This window comes from Protopterus annectens, chromosome 3.part1 (assembly GCF_019279795.1).
Source record: "Protopterus annectens isolate FY-2018-M chromosome 3.part1, PAN1.0, whole genome shotgun sequence".
In the NCBI taxonomy this organism is placed as follows: Eukaryota; Metazoa; Chordata; order Ceratodontiformes; family Protopteridae; genus Protopterus; species Protopterus annectens.
In genome coordinates, this window is record NC_056732.1 from 1,390,651,485 (window position 1) to 1,390,677,314 (window position 25,830).

Consider the following 25,830-nt stretch of genomic DNA (forward strand, 5'->3'; position numbering starts at 1 on the left):
CTCACACACACACACACACACACACACACACACATACACACACATGCACACACTCACCATAGTCCCAATTTAGAGTGTCCAATCCACCTACTGCATGTCTTTGGGGTATAGTAGGAAACCAGAGCACCCAGAGGAAACCCACGTGACCACAGGGAGGACATGCAGACTCTGCACAGACAGCACCCCAGCCGAGAATTGAACCAGGCAGCAGTGCTAACCACTGCACCACCACAGCTGCCCAACCTCATAGCAGTGACACTAAATATGCTAATTTTGATATGTGTGTCAGCTCAGAATTGGGTACTGAACACTGTACTCACTGTTATGTTATTTGCATTCAAGATTATAAAATTTTCATTGCATTTACTGTTGTTATTCTTTGGTTATGGCCGGGGTCATGGCTGAAAAAGGATATTTGACAAGCCAACCTACCTGGTTAACAAATTCAAATAAAGTAAAGTAAAGTAAAATAAAATTAGATTTCAGTCTGTAAAGAAAGTTCCATTGTACCACTTGGATATCCCCAAAAAAAAAAATGTTTTAAAATTCCTCCCACTCCAGCCTCACTTTGTTCCCTGGATCTACTTCCAGTTTCTGTGCCAACACAACCCTTGGATCTCCCAACTGCTTCAGCCAGGTTGTCCCTAATGTAATCCTGGTGCTGGTTCAGCCCCCCCAAATTCTCAGGGATTTGACCTTAAAGTGCTCATTAGTAACACCTGGGGAGTGAAGGACCCTAATGGGAGACACAGTATGCATATTTCCTGCATATAGTGGCTGGTCAGTAGTCAATGTACCTAGTGCCCCTCCCAGCATGTGGTCATCATTTGTCCAGTTCAGTGAGAAGTAGCTTAAAGATGCATCTGCCTTGAGCCCTTAGACAGACTTACCTTTTAGTCTTCTCACCTGTCCATCCTAGCAGTCTCACTATGAGGTCCAGCCTCAAGCAAACCTCAGCAAGATCTCTGCCAAGTCTGCTCTCCTCCACCCAGATAAGTGTACCCTTCATGCCTGCTTGTACCATCAAGCACCTGAGCTGCAAATTGATTTCACGTCACTTGAGCTGTAATCAGAGCTTAATCACTGTGTGTCACTAGGCTAAAATGATTAAATATTCCTGTGGTAAAAGCATATTACTCAACAGAAAACATGTTTTCATCTTACTTAGTTAACATATTTAACCCTATGTACATTTGTACATTCTTAAATGATATGCACATTAATTCAACAAATAAGATATTGTCATTATATGAAGTTATCATTTAGAAATGTGATATGATGTCATGGTAGTGAATGCTTTGGTTTAAACTACGAAAACAGCAACATCTCCTCTCTGTAGTAGCATTGCCCCCTCCTATTTCGACTTCCTGTCTGGTGCATTCCATAAAGAAAAATGAAAATGTAAATGAAAAGTGGTCCTTTACTTGTACAGCTGGCCTTTACTCCCCAATGCCTCTATTGTCCTGCAACATTCAATTGCTAGTCGCTTCCCTAGGCTTACATTACACCATAATTTGTTTCCAAATCCAACTAAAATACTCAGTTCAAAGATTCACTCAGTCAGCTTTCATCCAGCTACTGTTAATTTCATTCTTAGATTAATGAGTTATCTCACCTTTTTTTTCTTTGCTGTAGTGCCAAAATGTCATAGAATTTATTGCTACTGGTAAATGTTTTTTGTTACTAAGTTATCCATTTTTGGTAATGCTTTGGATTTCAGCCAGGATGGTTTGGGACAATATCCTTGCAACAATATCCCTGCATCCTTGCTAAATGCAGCTATGTCTTAGCTTTCTTCCTACAGAGTTACATCCCTCTCTCCCACCACCACGTTGCTGATGTTTACAATATTTCAGCTGTTCTGAATCCTAGTGTTTGTGACTTTTCACTTTATTTTCAATTTTTAGCATAGATTTCACATAAGTTACCACTTAAATGATGGTTTATTAACTTCTGTGAACTAAGACTCCAGTTTATAACAACTTCACTACACCTTTTTAAGAGAACCAGAAAAGATGCCTTTCTACCAAGAAATACTGCAAGATCTTTCCTGCATCACAAAAATTCGGTACTTCTCCGTTATCGAGGCAACAGTTGAAGCAGTTTATATATTGAGAAGAGATGCTTAAAAAGAGGCATCTGCAGTAAAGCTATACCCTTCTCTGATCACTAACATGACATGAGAATACAAGATCAGTTTAGTGGTGAAATGGACAAACACACTGGAAATCACTGTTTTCCAGTGGCGGCTGGTGACTTCAAATCAAAGGGGGGCTGCAGGAGATAGCTGAATGGGTGGGGTCAATGGGAAGGGGTGCAGCCAACTAGAAAAAGGAGGAGCTATGCTCAAAACCACAAAAACTGTAACATTAATTAAATACGCTGCCCTGGGTGCCAAACTGTCATTATGAGAGTCCAGGCAAGACAAAATGAAGTGTAGAAGAAAAAAATATTTCAGTGCATTGCCTACATGACAGCTTACTTAATATCTAGATGGAAACAAAAAGGTTGTGAGGCATGAAAAAATAAATTACTTTTTAAATACATTACTGGAATACCAGTCAAAATCAAGTATAAGAAAAACAAGCAGCACTCAACTCAAACCACTTCTCCTTGCACTGCAGTTCTAATTATAATTTATATTCAGCTTTATTAAAGTACCAAGAACATGCTGAAAGTAGCAATCTCTGTGATACCCCCACTTGTAAAAATGTTTTTTATCCAAAAAAGACCTGCTGCCTGAACAATTATCTACTTGTTTCATGGGGGAAACATGATCAAAGTAAAAAATTAAAAGAAAACAAGAAACAAGCTCAAGATACATTGCTTAAAGGATTACTGCACAGGTTATGGACCACACATGATAGATTGGCATTCTGTTTAGTTTACAGGTAAAGCCTGCAAAGATGACTGCAAGTCTCCAACAAATGTAATGAGCTTCTTAAAATAATGTAATCCTGTCCTTTATTACAAATACTGTCATATGCATTTCAATACCCAAGGCTTATACTTTATGTAAGTATTCTCTGCATGGCAACAACAGAAAGGTTTTCCATGTTGGCAATTCTTTAACAGTATGCTTATTAAAGCTTACTTGCATCTTACAATCTCAGACAAGCTTACCTGATGATCATTAAATCATTGCTACTTAAACACAGAGCAGCAGGCACTTTCTGAATAATAATAAGCATAAATCAACAGTATAAAAATATGACAGAAACCAGAACATTCTGCAAAATCAAGGATACATGAAAAGCCATTGTAGTACTTGTGTTTACTTTGGCTGGGGGGATACTCTACACATTTATACTGCATAACTGCTCCTTGCCTTGCCTGGACACATCCAGAGTCACTACATGGGGGAATGGGGTGCAACACGTATGTCACAATTTGAAATATCTCTGGCTGACTGTGATGGCCCTGACACGTTTGTCATACCTCTCACCCTCAGAGCAAGACATCTGGACAAAGCCATACATAGAAGTGGGACATAGGCCCAAAAATACGTACAATTTTTAAATATTTCTCTTAGAAACTTAAAAAGATAATAGAATAGTAGATCTTGCATTAGTATGAATTTTCTGAAGGGTATGAAATCTGAAACCGAAATGTCTGTCATTATTTTCTAACTTCAGTCTTTAATGATTTGCCAGTAATTTTCTAAAAAACACAATTTTATTAAAAATGGACCAAAAACGTGATGCAAAAATATAAAATAGCCACACAATACAGCTAGGAACCTGTCAAAAAAGAGGCACTTTTTTAATATTAGTACTTCTAACTTGAGCAGCTGACAAAATAAAAGAATCTACATGCATTTCTGAAATAAAAGTAATCTGTAACTCTGATTATTCCAGTTATTTATTAATTGCAAACCCTCCACATTTTCTTCCAAAATTGCCATTTTGCAGAGGGATTATTAGGGGAAGAGCAACATTTTGAGCCAAAATTGGGGACAGTTGAGAGGCTTGGTTATGCCTAATTCTATAAAGCAATTTATTTGCACGTACCTCTCAACCTGTTAATGCAGGAAATCTGGACAAGGCCAAATATATTGGGGGAACATATAAACAGTACTAAACATTGCTCTTGTATAAACTGAGACAGTTGATGGAATATAACAGGTCTTACTTTAGCTTGCATTTTTCTAAAGGTTATGAAGTCTGAAACTCAGTGTCTGTCATTATTTAGTGACTTAATTCCTAAATGATTTGCCAGAAAACCACAATTTTTATGAGGAACAAACCAAAAATAAGAAGAAAAAAATCTATTCATTCCGTGAAAATCTGGGCAATTGAGAGGTATACTTCAGCTGGGGCTGTCTGAGTTTGCCGCCCTTCCCCCTCACAAAATCATGGTCGAATGGAACCTCCCCCCTGCAGCCATTCCAATGAACCATTACTTGGCTATTTCACCCAATTTACCATAAACACTAATGTGAATACTGCTTTACTTGTACAATGATTTGGACTTCATTTGAAAGTTTTATTTTGCATTTTACAGCACAAACACTAAGACATCTGCTAAACAAAGCAATGCAGTCTCACATTGAAAACAGACTTAGCATTAAAACTTCTCGGCCCTTGAAACTCACATTCATTGATGCAGCATTGAAACCCACATTCAAAGAAAATAAGTTTTGCCAGTGGCAGATAAAGATTAACTTTGGGCTGTTTTCAAATCATAGGCCCCTTGCACACGAAACATACACGTGCTCTTTGATACACCTTCCTGATTGTATTAAATTACATTCCTTATACAATACAGTACAGTTGTTAGAGGGCATTTTAAATGCATTGTTTTGAACATTTTTCCAGTAAACAATGACACAAAATGCTTGCACCAATAATGACAAAACTGCCCAATTCAGAACATTTCCATCATAAAAGTCTACTCAAACTTCTACAGTCCACCAGTATCAGTAAATATGCACAATCTCTGAAGAAGTAAAAGTCATCTAAATAATTCCACATTAAAGAAATCTATAACTAATGAAGAGGTTGTTGCTAGCAAACAACTTTATATTTCATTGTTTCATCTACAAATAAAGTACATGTTGCTCTCGAGGAATAAATTGCCTATGTTGCATTAAAAAAATGATAAGTTAGTAATATTGCAATAGGGAATGGATGGCAAACTGATAACAGGTTCATAGTTACTAGGTATCTTTGTCAAAAAGGACTGCAGAATCCACCCCCTTTACAACACAGTACAGTATCAGCAATGCATCTACCTACTGTGGGAGTAGAACCAACAGCCTTCTGCATCAAAAGCAAGTATACTACCTGTTGTGCTATTAACAATGCAAGCAGACACAGCATAAGCAGCACTAAACTTTTGTTTCCCTGTAGCTCTCCGCTTCTTGTAAAATCTACTTGACACTCAGCTGTATCTCTGAACTTTGCAGCACAAGAAATCTGGAAAAAGTCAAAATGTATTGGGGGGGGGGCAAAAGCCCAAAAACCAGGGACACATTTTAAACATTGCTTGTATAATGCTGGAAAGTTGCTAGAATAAAATGCTGTGTTACCACCATACATTTCACTGCCAAGTATTGAACCCAGGACCCTGTACAAAACAGTCAGAGCAACATACCACTATGCCAAATCATTTGTTGTGTGAAAGAAAGGAAGACTGAAACTTAAATGGTACCATTTAGTGAATTCAGTTCTCACCATAGCTCTCAACCTTAGCACAAAAAACCTGGACGAAGACAATAATGGGGGAATTGTTTGTTCTTTTTTCAGCTTTTCCCCAGTTAGGGGTCGCCACAGCGGAACTCCAGTCCACTAATGATTGTCAGTAGATTTTTATGGTGCCGAGGTGCCAGTTCGACGCCCAACCCTCAACGAAGGCACTCCCAGGAATATAGTCCCAAAAATAGGGACAAATGTCAAATACCCATGTTATAAACTTAGAGAATTGCTAGAATAAAAGGTTTTGTGTTACCATGTACTTTCTGAAGAATATGAAGCCTGAAATTCAAATGCGTTATTTTTATTTATTTAACATTTGTTAACCAGGAAAGTCTGACTTGGAACAAAAGCCAATTTTCAGCAGAGGCCCAGGGAGAAACACTCCAGATATATGTCTTTGCAAGATGGGAGAATATACAGACTCCACACAGAAGGCACCCCAGCCAAGAAACAAACCAGAGAACCTGTAGCTGTTAGACAACAATGCTATCAGTGCACCACTGCACTACTGACTGTGCAAGGTAACAAAAATACAGAAACCACAGATTTTATGAGGAACAGAACAGAACAAATATGACACAAAAATCTGCAATTTTTTTACAAATGGTGGTGGGTAGGGAATTCAGGCCCTTGCCACCTGCAACCAAGATACAGTGTTCAAGCCTGAGGTATTCTCTACCCACCACCATGTGTTCTCTCTAGCCACCAGTATACAGCAACGGGGGCACACACACCCACACACACACACACACACACACACACACACACACACACACACACACACACACACACACACACATACATGCATAGGTCCAGGGTCTTCTGTTGCACAGCTCCATATTCCACTTGCTAAAGCTCCCATGGTGAGTACTTCCTTCCCGTGAGAGCAGGTCAGCCTGCAGACGTTGCAGTCCGATCCCTTTCCAGTTTATGCAGTTGTAACTAACTGCATAGACTTCTGGGATGTTCTTGACTGATGTCATTCTAATCTGGACTGCTGCTCAATCAGTCTGTAGCTCTGCGCATGCTCTGGACTGGTTCAGCAGCAGCAGTCTGGATGTCGGAAATGCCATGAGTGCACATCCGCGAAGGTCCGTGATTTTTTTTTTCTTTAGCTCTTTTTTCTTTCTTTTGGTCTTTTGGGGTCTTTCTTCTTTCTTTTACAGCTGGGGAGGGGTGCAGTCCTGCAGTCCAGTAGCACAGGCCACCCCTGCTGTTTTCACATTTCTTATATAAACTGAGAACTCCTGTTTGATGAGGGGAAAAAAAGCGCAACCGCAATCGCAACTGCAAATATGGAAACGGTAGTGGCATTCAGCCGTTACTGCTCCCTGTCACAAAACAGAAAAAAAAGAGAGAGCAAAATGTTAATGTCCTGGTAGTCAGCCTTCTAATAATATATCTTCTGCATAATGTCATCATGAAATTGTAAACATTCACTAAGAAGAATGATGGTTAGGATGAGAAAAGCATATTAAATAATTTCTAAACAGCCTCCATTTCTTCCATATTGCACATGTATACCCTTAGCTTTAATAACTGAAAGTGAAAACTTTGACAGCAATTTCAGTTACCATAAAAGTATACAGTATTATAAGATTGTAATGTGCAGTAATAAATATGAATACATTATCTACATGAAGTACAGGTTATAAAAAGATCAGCATTGAACTCCACAAGGGGCAAAAAAAAAAGACTGGAATTGGGGGGCTAGCTATGAATGTAAAGAAAATTGGTGCCATGGGTGGGAGTGTAGGACAGGTCAGGAGTGATGTCAGAAAGTGGGTGGTGATTAGCAAAGTGGTAGGTAAAGTTTAAATTTTGGTCCAAAAGAGCTAATTGCTTTTACAAGGCTTGTAGTGCTCCTTTTAGTGGAATAAACAGGGCAAGACATAGCTCACCTGTTAAATTGACATCTAGTGGCATAAGTCCTAACAGATCTTGTGCAGGATGACTGCTCAAGCTAATTGCTTTTTGCAATTTTATATTGCCTGCTTTCTTTATTTGTATTAATGTTTCTCACTAACTAGTAGCTGGATTTCTGGTTGCTGCATATAGTCTATAGCCAAGTATGCCCACTTCCTCTAGCTTGTTAGAACTGTTGCCCTGATAACGGAAAAGTACAGAAAATTCTTAACTATCCAAGTTTTAGCACTGGATATATGATACATGAGTGATCACCACTCGAACATGAGATCACACAACAGATCTAGATGGAAAGCAGATTCTCATTCTGACCCTCACTGAAACCCTTTTAAAATTTCTTTACACCTCCACCCCAGCACCACCACACTATATATATTAATTCTGAAATTGCTGTACTTTGTAGTAAGGAGAATTCTCTGAGGTAGTGCTATTTTGACCTTTTTAGACAAATGATACCTTCCACACGGTTTACTATCAATACTGCTAAAGGCAAAACTTTTGCCATTCGCAATACCGAAATAAACCACCAAACCCAGAATCTCAATTCCCACACAATGTCGACCCAAATGATCGACATATTTTAGTTGACATTGTCACCCCAAACATCACGTGATATCCATATAGGAGCTGATGCACCCCCCACACCCCCTTCCTAATCATATATTCCAACTCTGATATCGCACTACAGTGGGGATATGGATGAATTTCCTATCCCTACTGTACCATGATCTCTGTAGAGTTTGTTGAACGCACTTACGCAAATGCACTACTGCATTCACATAAGTGTGTTTGACAACCCCATACACTTGACATTGTACAAACGACAATCTGATTTACGGCAGCATACGTGCCAACCGCTTGTCGTTCGCACAATTGATAGTAACCCTTCCACACATTTGTAATAACACATCAGAGTGTTGTACACTAACATAACAGATTTATGCTTGGCACTAGTAGGATATATTACATGAAAATGTCAAAGTGTTAGCTTTAATAGTACCAAGATTCTTTACTTCTGCAACTCTTTACAGATATTTACCACATAAAGCAATCTGTGATGATTTAGGAAAAAAGAAGTCCAAAAGCAGAGCAGTGCTTATCACTATTGTGTTTTAGGACAGTATACCAGCCAGAGATGCAGTTATTCCAATTTTACATGTGTTGCCAGTCAGAATTAGATCGAGCTATCTAAATAATCTTCAATCATCTCCATATTTACTGCTCCAGAAATGGCTGTCTGGGGGTAAAAAAGGAAATTAAATGTTAAATAAGGCAGGGTTTAAAACTGAAATTTTACAAGCCAACTTATTGCAAATCTCCAGCTAGGTTTGAAACCATTTATAATTACCCTTTGTTTTCAGGTATGGAACAAATTAGATATTTGTTGCATCAAATTACACTAACTATCTGATACCTGTGTTAAAGTCCTTAGGTAAATCTACATAAACCACTGAGGTTGCAGTTCTAATTAGTCAGGGGACATGGATTCAAAACATTCTGGTAAACTTGTTTGTCAGGAACAAAGCCATGTCTGAATTATATTCATCAGATGACTGTATGTGCAACCCCACTATGATAAAGTGTCAGTATACTGCCAAATATTTGCTAAAGACATTTATACTTACTTTTTTTTCTCACTTTCCACTTTTTCTTTCTTCTCATGGGAAAATTACTTGTAGTGACACACATCATCTCTTTCTTTTTCTGTGATAGTTTATACAGCATGTATGCCTTCTTTGGGTTGGATGGCATTCAGAAAATGGGAGAAGAAACTTTTAACCATCATTTTAGGAGAACAAAAATATCTTTTTCAGAAAGTATATGACACCACCAGGAGCAGTCAGTTTGCATCCTAAGTTCAGTTATAGATGAAAGCTGTTAATGTGGAGCAAGGTGCTTTGTTTGTTCTACCAATCTTGTGCCTCCTAGGCAACAAATCTAGGTACCATTCCATGTGGCAGAATCACACCTTCCTATACATATTGTTGTTTAATTTCTCCACATGTACATCAGCTGAATCAGTGTATTGTATCATTAACCCCAGTCCAACACATATTGTCACTTTTGTATCTACAGGCGCTTACAGCATGAGTCAAGGAATAGAATGTATTCGTCAGGATGTGGCCATGTACATTGAGAAACGTGATGGCGGAATCCCTTCAAATCCTAACGACATCTACCTCTCTACTGGAGCCAGCGATGCCATAGTTGTAAGTATCTATTGTCTGCCATTAGTATAGCTTAATGCCATTACACTCATTAAGTTAAATGTTCCAGTGCGAAAAATATTTTAATCTGCATTTTTCTAGAGGGCACCTTATTCTTTAGCAATAATAATGAAACCACTCTAACAGAGCTGTAAAAGGCTGGCATAAAGTATGCAAAATGACTTAAAAATGAAATCTGCAAGCCACTCCATGTGTGATTATAGTCCTAGACTTAAATCAGTTAACCTAGTTGGCATGTTTAGTGATTGTCATTGTAATCACTCCTTGCTTTTTCTACCTGGAAAATGTAGGTTCAATAGGTTCAATAGGTAGGTACTAGGCTATCTGCCCAAGGGCATTTATAAACCTAGCCAGAGTGTGTCGGCTTTCGCCGTCCCACTGATTAATTAACTGAGCCTCTGACAAGCACAGACACTATTCTGGCCAAACGGACTAATTGGTCTTTAACAACAGCTTTTTTTCTGGCATACTGGGTGCCAACTATTATAGTATACACTACTGTAGTCCACACAAGTATTGGGAAATGTAGGTTTCCTATGTATGTTGCAACAATAGCACTGTTTAGCAAAATCCTTCCTCAAATCAACAATCAAATGTACAACATTCTCACTACTAGTATGGGTGAATTCCAAAAAGTCAACTATTATTCATATACTCAATAAATTCCCTCAACTTTTCTGGTGTATCCACCCATAAAATAAAGATGTCATCCAGGAACAACATACATAGATTCCAAGGATTTTTTAAAGCACTGTCAAAAATATGCTGCATCTTTTCTCAAAAGGACATGACAGAATTAGCAAACATGGGGTACATGCTGCCCCTATGGCTACACCCTTAACTTGTTTAAAATACTGACATTCAAAACGATAAAATTATTCTTTAAAACAATCTCCATAAGGGTTATGACAGCATTCATCTTTTCACTGCGTAACGATGCCTGTTCAAATAAATATTCCTCCAGCTAATCTAACCCCACCTGATGGGGAATAACTGAATAAAAATTTTTGACATCAACTGTCACAAAAATCGTCTCCTCAAAAAATACCAAATCACTTACTTGGACTAAAAAGGAACAGGAATCTCTAAATAATGCCGGTAGCTACATCACACTCTCCTTCAATAAATAGTCTTTATATTTTGCTATACGATATGTTTTTGTTCTGGTCCAATCTACTATTGGTCTGACAGGTGTAAGCACTTATGAATACTGGGGATTCACACTATTCAAGCAATTACCAGATTTTCTTCAGTTGTTCTTCTTCTTTCAGCTTTTCCCAGTTAGGGGTTGCCACAGCGGAACTCCGGTCCACTAATGATTGCCAGTAGATTTTTAGGGTGCCGAGGTGCCAGCTCGATGCTCAACCTTCAATGAAGGCATGCCCATTTACGCATGTCTTTTGAATGCCACTCGACTGCAGGGAGGACACAGAAGGCACTCCAGCCGAGAATCAAACAGGAGAACCTCTTGCTGTGAGGCGACAATGCAGTTATATAGTCAAATTCTTTCTTAGTTGACTGCTCTTGAAGTAACGTTTAAAATGTAATCAATTTAAAAAAAAAACAATGTTAATTTCATTCCTGTACACTTGGATGTATAAATCTTCAAGTAACAAAGCTTTCATTTTGTTGCTATAATCAATGCTATTCATGATGACCAACCCACACCCCCTTATCAGGTTTCATAACTAACTGATTTATCACTTAATTCATTCAATAATGCAACATCTTCTCTAGACATATTATAAAACTTATTCTTTGCAGGTTGCTTCAAAATATGCCAAGTGTGTAATTCACAACATTTTTCAAAGACCTGTATATTGTGATTAGGGGTGGGTTAAAAAAATACAGTTGTGTACACTTAACATAAATGTAGATGTTTGAGTGTATTCACTATTGCAGTCATCTTTTTTTTTCCTTTAACAACATTCTGGACTAGAAACATTACCAGTTTTATCACCAGTGTCGATTGTGTACAACCTGGTCTAATATTAATGTAACACCAAGTTCTTTTTTTAAAGCCTTTAACCTTTGATTTAAAGAATTTACTAGGCTGTCAGTAAGCATACCTGTTTCAGGCATTTATGAGTGAAAAGATAAAATGGTAGAAGCTTGATAAAACAGACTTTGATGAAAGGCATGGACAGATCAGAATTATAAGTTGGCAGAAAACTGGGCCAGTTTCTTACACATACCCACAGTGAACAAATGTGTATTGTGTTGGTGTTAAATATAAATCATGTGAGAAACACACAGGTTTCAGACCTGTTCAGTGGTATCTGATAGTACTCCTAGAACATGTCAAATCCCCTAGGGAGCATACTTCTTCAGATGGTGTCACACTATGTGTTGTTTTATCAAATCACTGTTTTGTCAAAACCTGTGTTGAATTACAAGGAGACGGCAGTACAATGGAGAGCAGAATGTTACTTTTTTCTTCACTGTTATGTGATCCATGAGTTAGTGATTTAAAGTTTCATAGTGATGCGGTGGGCCATTTGTTTTTGTGTCTGCCATGTTTTCGTTTGTGTACTAAGATCATGGTACATTATTTGTTGTACTGGAGGTTGTGATGTAGTGTAGTGCGTAGGGTTGTTCTGATTACTACTGTTGTACAGTCTTCCAAACTGCAAGTTAAAATGTCCCATAATCTTATTGCGTAAAATGTGCTTGTATGCTGTGAATATACCAAAACTAAAGGCAAAATCACAAAAAAGATTTCGAGACCTATGAGGACATGATCTCAAAAGCTTTATGTTTTGTGTTTTATTAAAGTTTAGTAAGGAGGTGAATTTGAGTTGTTTTTGTGATTTTGCCTTTGGATATTTTATAGACTCTTTGGTTGCTGTATCCTGTTTTTTTGTGTTTCCTGAGCATACCAAAACTGTCACTAATGTAAATAATATATTTTAAATGTAATGTCAGAGGAAGGGAACATTGTTTGGCTAGTAATAAGAGTGTTTATAACCAACATGACAGTATTGAACATGTAAATGCTGTGCCTAACAAAAATGTGAGTTACAGCCAGCATGCTAATGATGAAAATATTCTAAATGAATGTCATAAAGCAACTGCTAGAAGAGTGCAAATAGCATGTACCTCATTAGTATGAGTATCTCATCCAGGGACAATGTAGTCATAACATCCCTGTATTCTTCCCTTATAAGACCCATTATTGAGTACAATGCCCCTTTTAGCATGTACCTCACAAAGCACATGCAGCAGCTGGAGAGACCGCAGAGGTTCCTCATCCATAGAATCCAGGGCCTCAAACATCTACCATACACAGATAGGCTAAAAGCCCTGTCCCTCTACTCACTCTCCTACAGACTCCTCAGAGGTGACCTCTGTCTGGCATACAAAGCAATCTTAGACCCTGCCCTGATGGGACTGTTGCATATCCGCAAGTCAAGCTCCACTCGAGTAACCCAAACACGTGACCTCAACCTGGCCTGTGACATCAATAGGACTTGTTGGTGGGACAGATTTGTGTCACAGAGACTCCCCCTTTTCTGGAATAGACTCCCTTGCCATGTAAAGCAGAGTACTTCATTAACCCTTTTTTAAGCGCAACCTGGATAACTGGATGAGGAACAGAAAATACACCCCTGGGATTCCATCTGTGTTCCTTCTGGACAGGGGCATCAGGTGCTGACTTGTTGGAACACGGGCTAAATTCTTGGCTAGGCTTGTAAGGGCCTCATGGACAATAGCCTAGTAACTTCCTATGACTCTTTGATTGTCTCTGTGTTTGCACCAAGGTAGCCAAATGTATGGTATTAGTATATGGGACTGAATTAAATGGGTACTTGAATCTGTGAGAATGGTCACATTTATTAAGCTCTGTATGTGTCTAGACATTTTATTTATTTAACATTTATTTACTGGGAAAGTTTGACTTAGAACAAAGCCAATTTTCAGTGGAGGCTCAGGGAGAAATGCTCGATATGCATGTCTTTGTAATGTTGGAGGAAACCGGAGTACCCAGAGAAAACCTACAAAAATGCAGGGAGGACATGCAGACTCCACACAGAAGGCACTCCAGACAAAAATTGAACCTGAGAACCTCTTGCTGTGAGGTGACAATGCTACCACTGCAACACTGCGCCATTCATAAAACTGTGCCACATAAAAATACAAGAGGAAAGTGGAAGTTATATGTGCTCATGGAGTCAGAAAAAGTTATTCTATAACACAAGTAAAAATGGACCTAATTTAACACATGATGTCATAACTGGCAATACGTCTTTCAGTTCAAAGAGCTGTAAAAAGTAGAGGGTGGGAAGCAGCATGGTCAGATGTTCTGTGGCCAGAATATATACCACTAGTAAAAAGAGTGAGGCAGCACCAGCCTGACAGACTGGACAGTCCTAGTAAAGACAGATAGGTGTAAAAACTTCCAAATTAACTAGGTCATGGATTTGTCTGGAAAGGACAGAAGAATCAGTATGTTATTGTATTACAAAGTCTTACCAGAAAACCCCAGCTATTAAGTTAAATAAGTCAGTGCAGAAACTGAAAGGAAAGACCCCACCTCCAATTGATGGATGCGCCTAGTTAGGTACATACCAACGGGGCAGTGTACTCAATGATAGGTTTGATGAATGCTGAATATAGTGGAACAATGACTTCCTTGGACCTAGATGCCATACCTTTGTTTAAAAGTTGCACAACATAAAATGATTTCCTCACTACTTTAGATGTGTGATGGTCAAAGGCTAGATTACTGTCTGTATGTACCTCCAAGTTCCTGACTACTTGTGGTCAGCTCTTAGGAGTATGTTGTCAATATGATAGTTACTATGGCTGGATTACTTCCCGAATGATACTGACACAAGTTAATTAATACCTATTTTACATTCGACAGACGTCCTAACATCAGAGACAGTGAAGAATAATTTGCCCAAGTATCTACAGATAAGATTATATCAGCCTAGCTGGACCTCGATCAAACCTATAGTACAGAGCATGCAAAGTTGAAACAAGTTTCATGGCCTCAACATAGCATACCAAAACTTAGCTCAGCAAGACTGTGGCTTCTCAAAAAAGGACCACTGCAGATCTCATCTCTTGCACTCTGGGAGAAGGAACATCTGATCTTGGCAATCATATCCACTAAAAAATGGCATTTTCAGTTTGATAGGATGAAAATATTTTGGTTCCACTTGATGTCATGTAATCTTGCACAGTCAAATCTTCAACTAGAGGAAACAAACAGGCTGAAGCTTCAACTTGGTGATCTAAACAAAAAAAGCATTTGTTGCAGGGGACAAGATCTTTTACATCCCCATGTAGGGTGATTTGCTTCTTAGATCCCCTTACTTGGTATGCTAATGTCATGGACTGACAATTATGAAATAAAATTAAAAGCCAAAAAACTTTGAATCGTTGCCAGAAAACACATGAAAATGGATTCAACATACATTGTCTTGGCAAAACAACAATCTCAGAGTTTCAAATTGGGAAAATGTACATGACAAGGTAATACCTCATCCACTTTACAGGCAGTCAAGTACAGGGAATTCAAATATTTTCTGAGCAGCAAGGCAGGCCAAGCTTCCTAGCCCACCGACCTCCCACCACCCAAACAACATTGTCAGACAACTAGCTGCAACAGAAGTCTTACTGGACAGATAAGATGTCCTTTTACATGAGATTTCTGTCTCATAGGCAGTGTAATGTATATCCAGACTAAGTTAGTCCTCATATTTTTCCAGATATAATAAATGGTAAGCACTTTCATTTGGTGAACCAGTATCACTATATGTGATAAGAGGATTAATATAAAAGGAAAATTTAGCTGTTATACCCATGCAGTAGTGTATGCTGCTATGTGCACAGTGTCCAGCCTTTTATATAGGAAAAACACAATGCAAATTGGCACAATGGATTTACAAGCATTGGTATGAAATATGTCATTGTGATGAAAAAAATGCCTTATATAGGCATGTTAAAATCTTCCCTGATTACTTTTTCGAATTTCTGGTGCTATAGCAGGTAAAATGTGGGGATAGAGGGGGACCCTGGAAGTTGTTCCTCGAAGAGAAGGAAACCTGGTGGCAAGTATTTCTTAATGCTTACTTGCCACCAGGCTTAAATAATGTAGTGTCCATCTCTAGTAAGTTAAAATTAAAACTTTTTGACAGATGAGATTTCTCTTCTGTTCCTGGACTTGTTTTTTTAGAAGACAGAATAGGTAATTTGATATGTATTTTTATATTTTTTACATTTTATTATATTTCTACATATCTTTATTATTCTTTATTAGTCTTTATATTCCATTTTTAAACATTTTTCATTCTACACAGGTCTGGATCAAATGATCATCTTGGAATATATATATATATATATATATATATATATATATATATATATATATATATACATATGTGTGTGTGTGTGTATTTTTATAATATGTATTACACAGTTAATTATTTATCAGTAGATATTTCTGCAGTTCTTGTTGTTCTTGTTTTATTGGTCGGTACTAATTGGCATTAATTGATTGTAGGTGGGGTGTGATGTATAAAAATGCTTGCACTTGCTTTTTATTTTATCTGAAGAAGTTTGGTGATATTCACCAAAAGAAAGCGCTTACCATTTATTATATCTGGAATAAATCTTTGGATTTTATTTTGGGATTCCAACCTGTGTGTTTTTATTTATCTGGTTTTGCTGTTTTTTCGGTTTGTTGTTTTTTTAAGTTAGTTCTCAAGCAGGTGAATGTTCTTCCATAGCGGCATTCCAGCCTTTGTCCAGTTCTCTGAATTTTTCAGAACTCACAGTCAAACAATGACTTAGAATGAGTAGGGGACATTGAACATAGTTGAACAAGGACCATAGTGTCCAGGGTACTAGTCACATTATTATTATTATATAGCATATGTAATAAATTGGGGTGTCTGTATTGTCCATGCTAAGAAGTTTTTATGATTCAAAATAATTTTTATTTATTTATTTATTTATTAACTGGGTAAGGACACTGGTATGATGATCCTTTTCAGGCATTACCCAGGGCATAAGGCAACACAACAAAGACAATAGCGTTATATAAGTACCTCAAGAAATATTGCAGCACAAAAGAATAATTGAGCATCAATAATTATGCTACACAATTGCATATAAATGCTCAGCTCTGTACCAGGATGTATCACTGGTGGGAGTCTGAGTCCAATCTAAACTAGGTAGTGGTGTGCCCAATAGACTCTTTCCACCACTGGTTCCTGGCTATCATACCCAATTCCAAGAACAAGTATGAGAAGTCTCTACATTTATGAGTAACATTGGAAGTTATCCATACTGTATTTCCAGTGCTATTGAAGAATCAAAAGTTCCATAGTGAGCTCAGAGACCCCATCATCAACCAGACATTGACATATCCCAAGATGAATCATCTGGAAGATTCGTTGACGGAGCTCACAAGACCCCACCCCCCAGTAACTAGATTGGTGGCAAATGAAGAGAAATCTGTGCTTTGCTAGTGCCTCAAGGAATACTTCTTGGTTAGTCATCCCAACGTTTATTTGATTTAAATCTATATCATTGCTGAAACATACAATGATTCATCCACTGATACTGTCATACCTTGGCCTGTAAATTACATAAAAGTCTGTGGGATAACTACAGTCAAATGTAGCCTGTTGTTTTCAGTCAGAAATGTCACCAACAGAAATTCAAAGTCAACATTATGGGGCATGCCAGAGATAATTCTTGGCTTATTTGATATCTACCTGGCATTAAATAAAAAAGTCAATGTATTATCAGGATAGGCCCTTCTTAAAGCTGAGGATGATAATTCCAACAGCTGACGTATTAGTATCACAAAGCAAAGCCCTTGTCACAGTAATGTTTCAGCCTGCTACAATGTCTGGTTATCTTTAGCCCCGACCCAGGCCCTCAAGTCCAGATATACAAGAAAAGAGAAGATAAAATATTTGCAGTTCCCAGATCCCTACACCTAGGAAAGATCTTGGAAATGAAGAAATGTGTTCATATGGGTGGAGGGCTAAAAAAGGTATCTACGTAAAAAAAGAAAAGTTCCATTTGTTGCACTAAGATGATTATAGCAAGTATATATAACAAAAGTTAAAATAAAACAAATGTTTGTGCTAAATCCCCCAAACAACCAGAATAATGCAACCAGTCCAGAACTATAATAACAAGAATATATAAACTGATTTAAAACAGACTATGAGAATATAAAGCAGCAGATTATGTTAAGTGAATGGAATAGTAATGTGTAAAGCTTCATGTGATGATGGAAACCATAAAAAGGGTCAAAACAGAGTGAAAATAGATGTGTGAGTAATGAAGGACATGCAAAGCAAAGAACTGCAGCAGATATAAGATATGAAGTGTGATTATAAGTAGGATAAATGGAAATGTCCTGCACTGACTCAGCTTTCTTAAAAACTAGTAACATGTGATACATTAATTTGCAGTGAAAAAGAATGTATATGATTAAGCACACAGCTAAACATGCACTGTTCATTCAGCAGTAAAAATGATAAATGAAGGTCTAATAAAGCAACAAGGAGAGTTGTGAAAGTGCTTACCATTTTTATTATATTTTATATGAAGTACAGAAATATGTTTTAATCAGTTTTACTGTTGTTTTTACTGCTGAATGAACAGTACATGTTTAGCTGTGTGTTGACTCCATTTGCTGTTGGATTGTTTACATAAACGTTTTGGAGAGGAGCATTTACTGCATTAGTTGTAGCAGATTGTTTCATGAAAAACTATGAAATATGTTTATTTATTTATAGCCATAGTAAATATTGATAGAGTAAATGCTGGGTAGGCAACTCCGCTAGAATATGGCAGCAAGAATGTGATGTAGGATAACAGATAAAAATCTGGGCAGTGAACTCAATAAAAAGTCTGATGTTTAGCTAGACGAAAGGAAGGAGTGTAATGTAATGTCTGCACAAATAGTTGACACATTAGAAAGCAAGCTAAATACATCCACATTCATGTTGACTTAGGCCAGTTGTTGCTTTCATTTGGTCAGAATTTATTTCCTGTGAATATACAAATAAAAAAAAGGTTCCACATTATTACAAAAATATCTCATATATGCCTTCTGAATTTCCAGAAACATTGGATGATGAAATACATTTATTATGTGTTTGTATATAAAGTATGCTGCTATAGCTCATGAATGTTTATTTACTGGTTTGGGCCATTTGGCATGAGGTCATCATATTCAGGCGGATCCTGCTATTTTACCAGTCACCCATGGTCTAGCAAAAGTTCCAGTGGCACTGATAGGCAGAACTGTAAAGGAGTTGCACAGAATAGAAAATAAGTGTTTGATGGAGAAACGGACTGAGCCTACCTGTACAGTGAATAGAATAATTACTGTGGTGAAACATGACAATTTGTAAGACCCTAATAAAGCTACATAAGGGGAGCATTATCCACCTCGTTCCATAGAAGTTGTTCCTGCAATGCCGAATGCAAATTACTTGTTGGTACTTGATGCTAATTAGTGATTTCAGCAAGTTAAGCCAGAAGAAGAAAGTTAGGTTCCAAGCTCTATATATTTAATTCACCTGAGATGAGAGTATTCAGTTTGGCATTTTATCGACATGTCACATGTACATGCAGAGATGACTGAATGTCTTGAAGGTAGCATTGTTGATTATATAGGGATTTAGGATGTAGTTACAAACTGCCATATTCATACATAGTAACTCATTCAATTACTAAGGTTTGACAGCTACAGCAGAAGCCTAAAGCTAGAACTGCTTCCTGCACCCAGGGTCCAGAGTTTGATTCCTTCCGCCTTCAGTTACCTCCAGCCAGAGCTCCTAGGTCACCCCTGAAAAGAGCTAATTGTGTCCATTGAGATTTTGTGGTCAATAAATAGATAAAATAAATAAATAGATGAAGACATTGCAATCTCAAGACGAACATAAGTGAGTGAAAAACCCAAGATATATGGCTTGTGTTTTAACTTTACAAGGCTTTCAACCAAATTATATGAAAGTCAAAACTGTGGGTTACATTTCTTTACCAGATGATAAAGCAATTGTTTGGGAGTTTTCATGGAATGATGAAGCATTTTTTTTAAATTTATTCCAAATATATCTAAAATATGTAAGCATGTGAGGAAATTGTGGACCAAGATATAACTTGGTATTGGAGTGATTATGTTGCTCAGATTGTTAGTTATGAGCGTAACCCCTCTGAACTGTTTTGGTGTAAACAAACTATTCCCACTACAAACTGATGCAAGTCAAAATGAAACTGCTGTATTAATTTTGCAGTGCAAATAAAAATGTCTCATCACAACAGTAATTTAAGAAGAGAAGCAGAATCATCCTGTTCACCTCGAAGTAGATCACAGGATAAGAATGGTGCAGATTTCATTCTTTCCAAAAAGATATCTGTCTGAACAGTGTTCAGAATTGCCAGTTAACTGATATGATGTTTCAAGCTGTGTTCACTTCAGTGAAGGCATATTTCTTCAGGTATAGTGTTATCATATATGAGCCTGCAGTATGCCAGTATTGAACTGAGAACATTTTCAAGAGTAAATGCAATTGTAAAACATATCTAGTCAAATGTATGTGCTGTCATTTAGTCAAGAAGAAAAGAAACTATAAAACACTTAATGAAAAAGTCACAGGGCAGTAATGGTGTTGACCACATAGGCTGTCCTTAGCATTACTGGACTACAAGAATGTTTTGCTTCACTGCAAAGAATCATTCTGTGGTCTGATCATCTGTTGATGGTTAGATATTAAAAGCCAGAATTCCTATACCAGAACTGTAGCAAGCTCATCTGGTGCCCTGAGCAGTTCCTTGAAATGGTGTCCCCTCAACTCTAAGTTGTAGACCTCCCAAAAAAAAGTATTTTCAGAGCTGAATATCAGCTCTTCTTTCCTGAAACCATAACACTCTGCTTGATACAAATATAACAAACAGCTTGCTATAGTGAAATCACCACTTATGCCCTGAGGGTTAGGGTTGGCATACTGGTTAAGGTGTTTACCTCACACACACAAAGTGCAGAGTTTGATCCTTAACTTTGACAGGAAAGTGGCTAAGCTTAAAATGGTCTGGATGGGTAGCTAGCCTAGTACTTACCAATGACCCTCAAATGCAGTATCAGCATCCAAGAATAAGAACGGTGGCACTGCTCTTCCACGCCATCAACACATGTTGGTCTCACCCCTAAGCTTGCACCCTGGGCACCACCCTCCCAGTTATGGCTTTTCCTATGCCTGCTACTTTGGTGATTCCTGAAAATCAGAATCCCATTCAAGAGAGACTTAAATAAAATGAGTTAAGACAAAGATTTTATTATAATGGTCTAAGACTTGTGTGACTTGAAAGAACAAAAGTAATAAAGACAAGAGATGAGAATTCAATCAAACCGTTATGAGAAATAACCAGAAATAGCTGTCCAGACTAAACATCAGCAGTCATGATTATATACTGTAACAGTTATGATTATACACTGTAGCAAAGCACTGGAAGACAATCCATCTGTTCAGCAAGACTTTGTCCTGTGGTGATTGTGAGAGGTTCTGAGAGAAAAAAAAAAATTTCTCCAAGGCTATGTTACATCAGCTTTAAAACATTTAGTTGTGGGCTTACGAGATGCATGGCTTACAAGTCAGGAAGCAAAAGAAGCACACCAACCTGAAAAACACAGTAGGAAATTACATCCACTTGTAAAGAATTTCGCTGTATGTTTGTGATCTGATGCAGCAAACTGTTATTGTCCTTTCCTAAAATAGGCACACTGTCACTATTAAAGCTTAGGTTTACACACTGTGAATTTGTAGTAACAGGAGTGAAATTTATAAAGATCTAATTTCATGGACCATCCTTGCTGGGTCTTGCTCATGTTTGTCTCTTTTCTGCAGTCAGCTTCTAACATCTTTTTCCAGAAGTTTGTGAAGTTAGGATTAGATGTGCGTACTCATGTGATGAATGCTGTGATATCCTATCCTACATCCATCAAGTCACCCCAAGTTCTGTTTTTTTTTTGTCTCACATAGTTCCACTCTTGGTCCTTGCTATGACTAGTCAGATTCCACCATTTACATAAACTTTGTGTTTGTTTTTGCTCCCAAAAGTTTATGAAGTCTAGGAAGAATGGAAGGAGTTCTTGTTGAACACAGGTCATGGCCAAATGGGGCCCTAGGCAGGGCACTGGATTGGGGCTCCCCAGCAGACCCCCCAATGGCCATTCCAGTGTCCCATTAATTGTCTATTTCTCCTTACCATAAACACTGTTCAAACCTGTCAGTGTTCATAATATTTCCTTTTTTATCTCTACAATGATTACACATATTTGGATTTAATTTAAACTTGAATTTCAAATTTTATAGCACAAACAATGATGCACATTTGCTAAATAAAACAGTACAGTCTCACAATAAAACAGACTTAGCGTTATTCATTTATGTATTTATTTATTTATGTACTAACATTTCTTAACCGGGTTGGTCCAGCTAGGCTTCGGGCTCATTTTCAGTGGAGACCTGAGGAGAAAAGATCAAAGTACATCAACAGTTTACAGTAATACAAAATCACACATTTAAATCAAACATGTACAGCAAAAAAAAAAAAAAAATAAATAAAGATTAGAATAAAAAGAATGATAAGAGATGGTTTTACCACAAAATAATGAGAGAATAGGCAGAAAAAATACAAGCACATAAAATATTTATATATTTACATCAAGAGTTTAGACAAACAGTATAGGTGGTAACATTTTAGAAAGTATCCACAATAGTACTTTAGCATAAACATAAACATTAACATGAATAAGATTAACAGATTGCTTTCTACAGGATAAGGAACTGGAGAACCAGGCAAGAGTGGAAGAGGATAGGTTAAGGTTAGCAAGTTTAGAAAGCAGTAGGGGATGGGAGACAGTATCAAAAGCTTTGGAGAGGTCAAGAAATAGACAAGATATGAGTTTGTTATTGTCGAAGGCCTCAGCAATAGTGTAAGTGAAGGATAAGAGGGCAGTAGTTTTGCTCCGAGTGGGATGGAATCCTTGCTGGGTGGGAGTGAGAAGATTGTACTGAAGGAGGTAGTTGAGAAGTTGTGAGTGGATACATTTTTCGGGAATCTTAGAGAGGGGGGATAGGGTAGCTATGGGTCAGTAGTTAGATGGGTCAGTAGAATTACCGCCTTTATGTAGGGAATTGTGTAGAAGGATTTCCATAGGGTAGGGACAGTAGATTCCAGAACAGATCTATTAATAAGTATAGATACTGGATAGGCAATGGAGTTGGCAGCAAGTTTTAGGAAGGTAGGGGGCAGATTATCAGTTGAAGGAGAGCATGGTTTGAGATTCTGAAGAAGAGATCTGATGTAGGAGGTGGGAACTGGATGAAAAGAGAAAATATGTTTATTAGGAGGGTTGGGAGGGGTGGGTGGAGAAGAGGTGTTGCAGTTGGAAGGAATGAGTGTTTGAATGGAGTCTGTAAAGTGCTTATTGAGAAGATTAGCGGTTGCAAGAGGGGATGTGTCAGGGTAAGGGGAGGGGATAGAAGGGTGGCCTGGAGAAAGGATTTTGTTAATAGTAGACCAGAATTGTTTGGGGTTGGAGTCGCTGTTGAGTTGGGCTGAGTTATAAAAGCACCATTTGTCATTATGGGTTTGCTTCTTGGTGAGGTTTCTGAGTTGTCTATAAATGTGTAGAAGAGCTAATTACCTTGTTTTGATCCAGGCTTTCCATGCTCTATATCGCTTTAACTTCAGGGACTTGGTTTCTTTGGAATGCCAGGGAGCAGAGATGGATTTTAATCCAATCTTCCTAGAGGGGCAAAAGAGTTCAGGGTATTCAGGAAGATGGTATTGAACCTGTTAACTTGTCATCAAGAGGGATGTGTTTAAGCTAGGACCAGTCAATGGTAGATAAAGTAGAGCTGAACTGGACTGTAAAGGTAGTGAGTTTACGGCAGTATCTATAAAGGTGGGGTTTGGGAGGTTGAGTAGTGTATCTAAGGACAGAGGTGGGGAGGTAGTCACTGAGCTGGTCTGGTAGGGTGGTGGGGTTGTGGAAGTGGTGTGGGGCATTGGTGAGTATCCAGTCAATTGCGTAACTGGAAGTAGAGTTTTTATTGTAAGCGGGTGGGGGTAGCTATCAGCTGATGGAACGCATACAGGTCGATACTGAGTTGAGGATAGTCAGTTTTAAGTTGAGACCTATCTAGGTTCATATCTCCTAAGATAAGTGTTTCATAAGGTATGCTGTTGGAAAACCAGCAAACTTTTCTGTCATTGAAACTCACATTAATTGAAATGGAATTGAAGCCCACATTCAAAGACAATGCATCTGGCCAGTGGTGGATTAAGTTTACCTTTTGGCTGTTTTCAGACCATAGGCCCTTTGCACACATTTAGGACGATGTAAAATTCCATGTCTTCTTTGATTCATTTTCTTGACTGCATTAAATGATATTGTTTGTATAATATAGCACCACCAGAGTACATTTTAAATCTGTAGTTTTGAATATTTTTCCAGTAAGCTATAAAACAAAACATATGAACCAATAATGGCAAAACTGTCCATTTTAGAACATTTCAACCATTAAAGGTCCCTCAAACTTCTGTCATTACAATCCACCAATGTCAGTAAACATACACAATCTCTACAGAAGTAAAAGTCATGTAAATAATTCCACATTAAAGAGATCTGTAGCTAATGAAGAGGTTGCTGCTAGCAAACAACTTTATATGTCAGTGTTTCATCTACAAAGTCAGTTCTGTGACCCTTGAAGAATAAATGACCTATAGTACATTAAAAAAACAAAATTAGTAAGCTGCTAATATTGCAATTGGGAATGGATGGTAAACTGATAACAGTTTCATAGTTACATGGTATCTCAAACAAAGGACACACTCAAGACTGCAGCAGCTTGCCCCAACCTTAAAGTACAACAGAGTATCAGCAATCCATCTACATGCTGATACTGTAGACTTCTGCATAGACCCACAGACTTCTGCATCAAAAGCAAGTATGCTACCTGTTGTGCTACTAATCCAGCTTTCAAATTCTAGCAACCATTTGCTAAACAAAACAGCTGCAGATTGAAAACAGACTTAGCATGAGCAGCAGTAAACTTCTCTTCCCTTGAAGCTCACAATTCTTTGAAAATGTTCTGAAACTCACATCACAATTCCTTGAAAATGCAATGCACTGAAACTAACAATTCCTTGAAAATGCACTAAAACTAATAGTCTGGTAGCTGGTGTAGAGGTTTCAGGTTCTTGCCTCCTGTAACTAGGGTCTGAGCCTGGTTAAATTAACTAAGCTGTCACCCCTACTCTGGCAGTACATACACACACACACACACACACACACACACACACACACACACACACACACACACACACACACACCTCATTCATCCAGAAAAAAAATCCATGCTCATTTTCAAAAAATCACACTCTCTGATCCATGCTCATTTTCAAAAATCACACTTTCTAGTCCATGCTCATTTTAAAAAATTACCCTTTCTGCTCCATTCTAGTTTGTGTGCATGAATTGTACTAAAGATGCAGACACACACACACACATGCACACACACACACACACACACACACACACACACACACACACACACACACACACACACACACACACACACACACACACACTGACATTGCTAAGGACACACTGCATGTGTCTTTAAAGAAGAAATGTAATACGTGCAGAGTGTGCTCGTAAAGAAGAAATGCAAGTTTGTCAGCCAGTAGGCTCCCCACCCCAAGCCAAGGGGCAGTAGGTGACTGCCTTATCGCCTAGTGCTGGATCTGGCTCTGGTTGAACCAATGGGAGGATCTTTTGATGCCAGTGGAGTGAGCTATGGTTAGGTACTTGCAAATTCATTGGGAAGATTGGCTTTGGCTTCCTAAGTCTGTATTGGCCATTACAGGGTCTAAAATTATCCTCAAGGACTTCTCCCCCTCTTCTTCTCCTTTGATGCCCTGAGAATAACTTA

At 38.0% G+C, this 25,830-nt stretch overlaps 1 protein-coding gene across 1 annotated transcript in view; it reads left to right on the forward strand.

Moving 5' to 3' along the window:
- GPT (glutamic--pyruvic transaminase) overlaps positions 1-25,830 on the forward strand; it is a 528,517-nt gene that overhangs the window by 263,150 nt on the left and 239,537 nt on the right. The window contains exon 4 of the mRNA XM_044067427.1: positions 9,699-9,832. Within this exon, the coding sequence (XP_043923362.1) occupies positions 9,699-9,832 (134 nt within the window). The remainder of the gene's footprint in view (positions 1-9,698; positions 9,833-25,830) is intronic.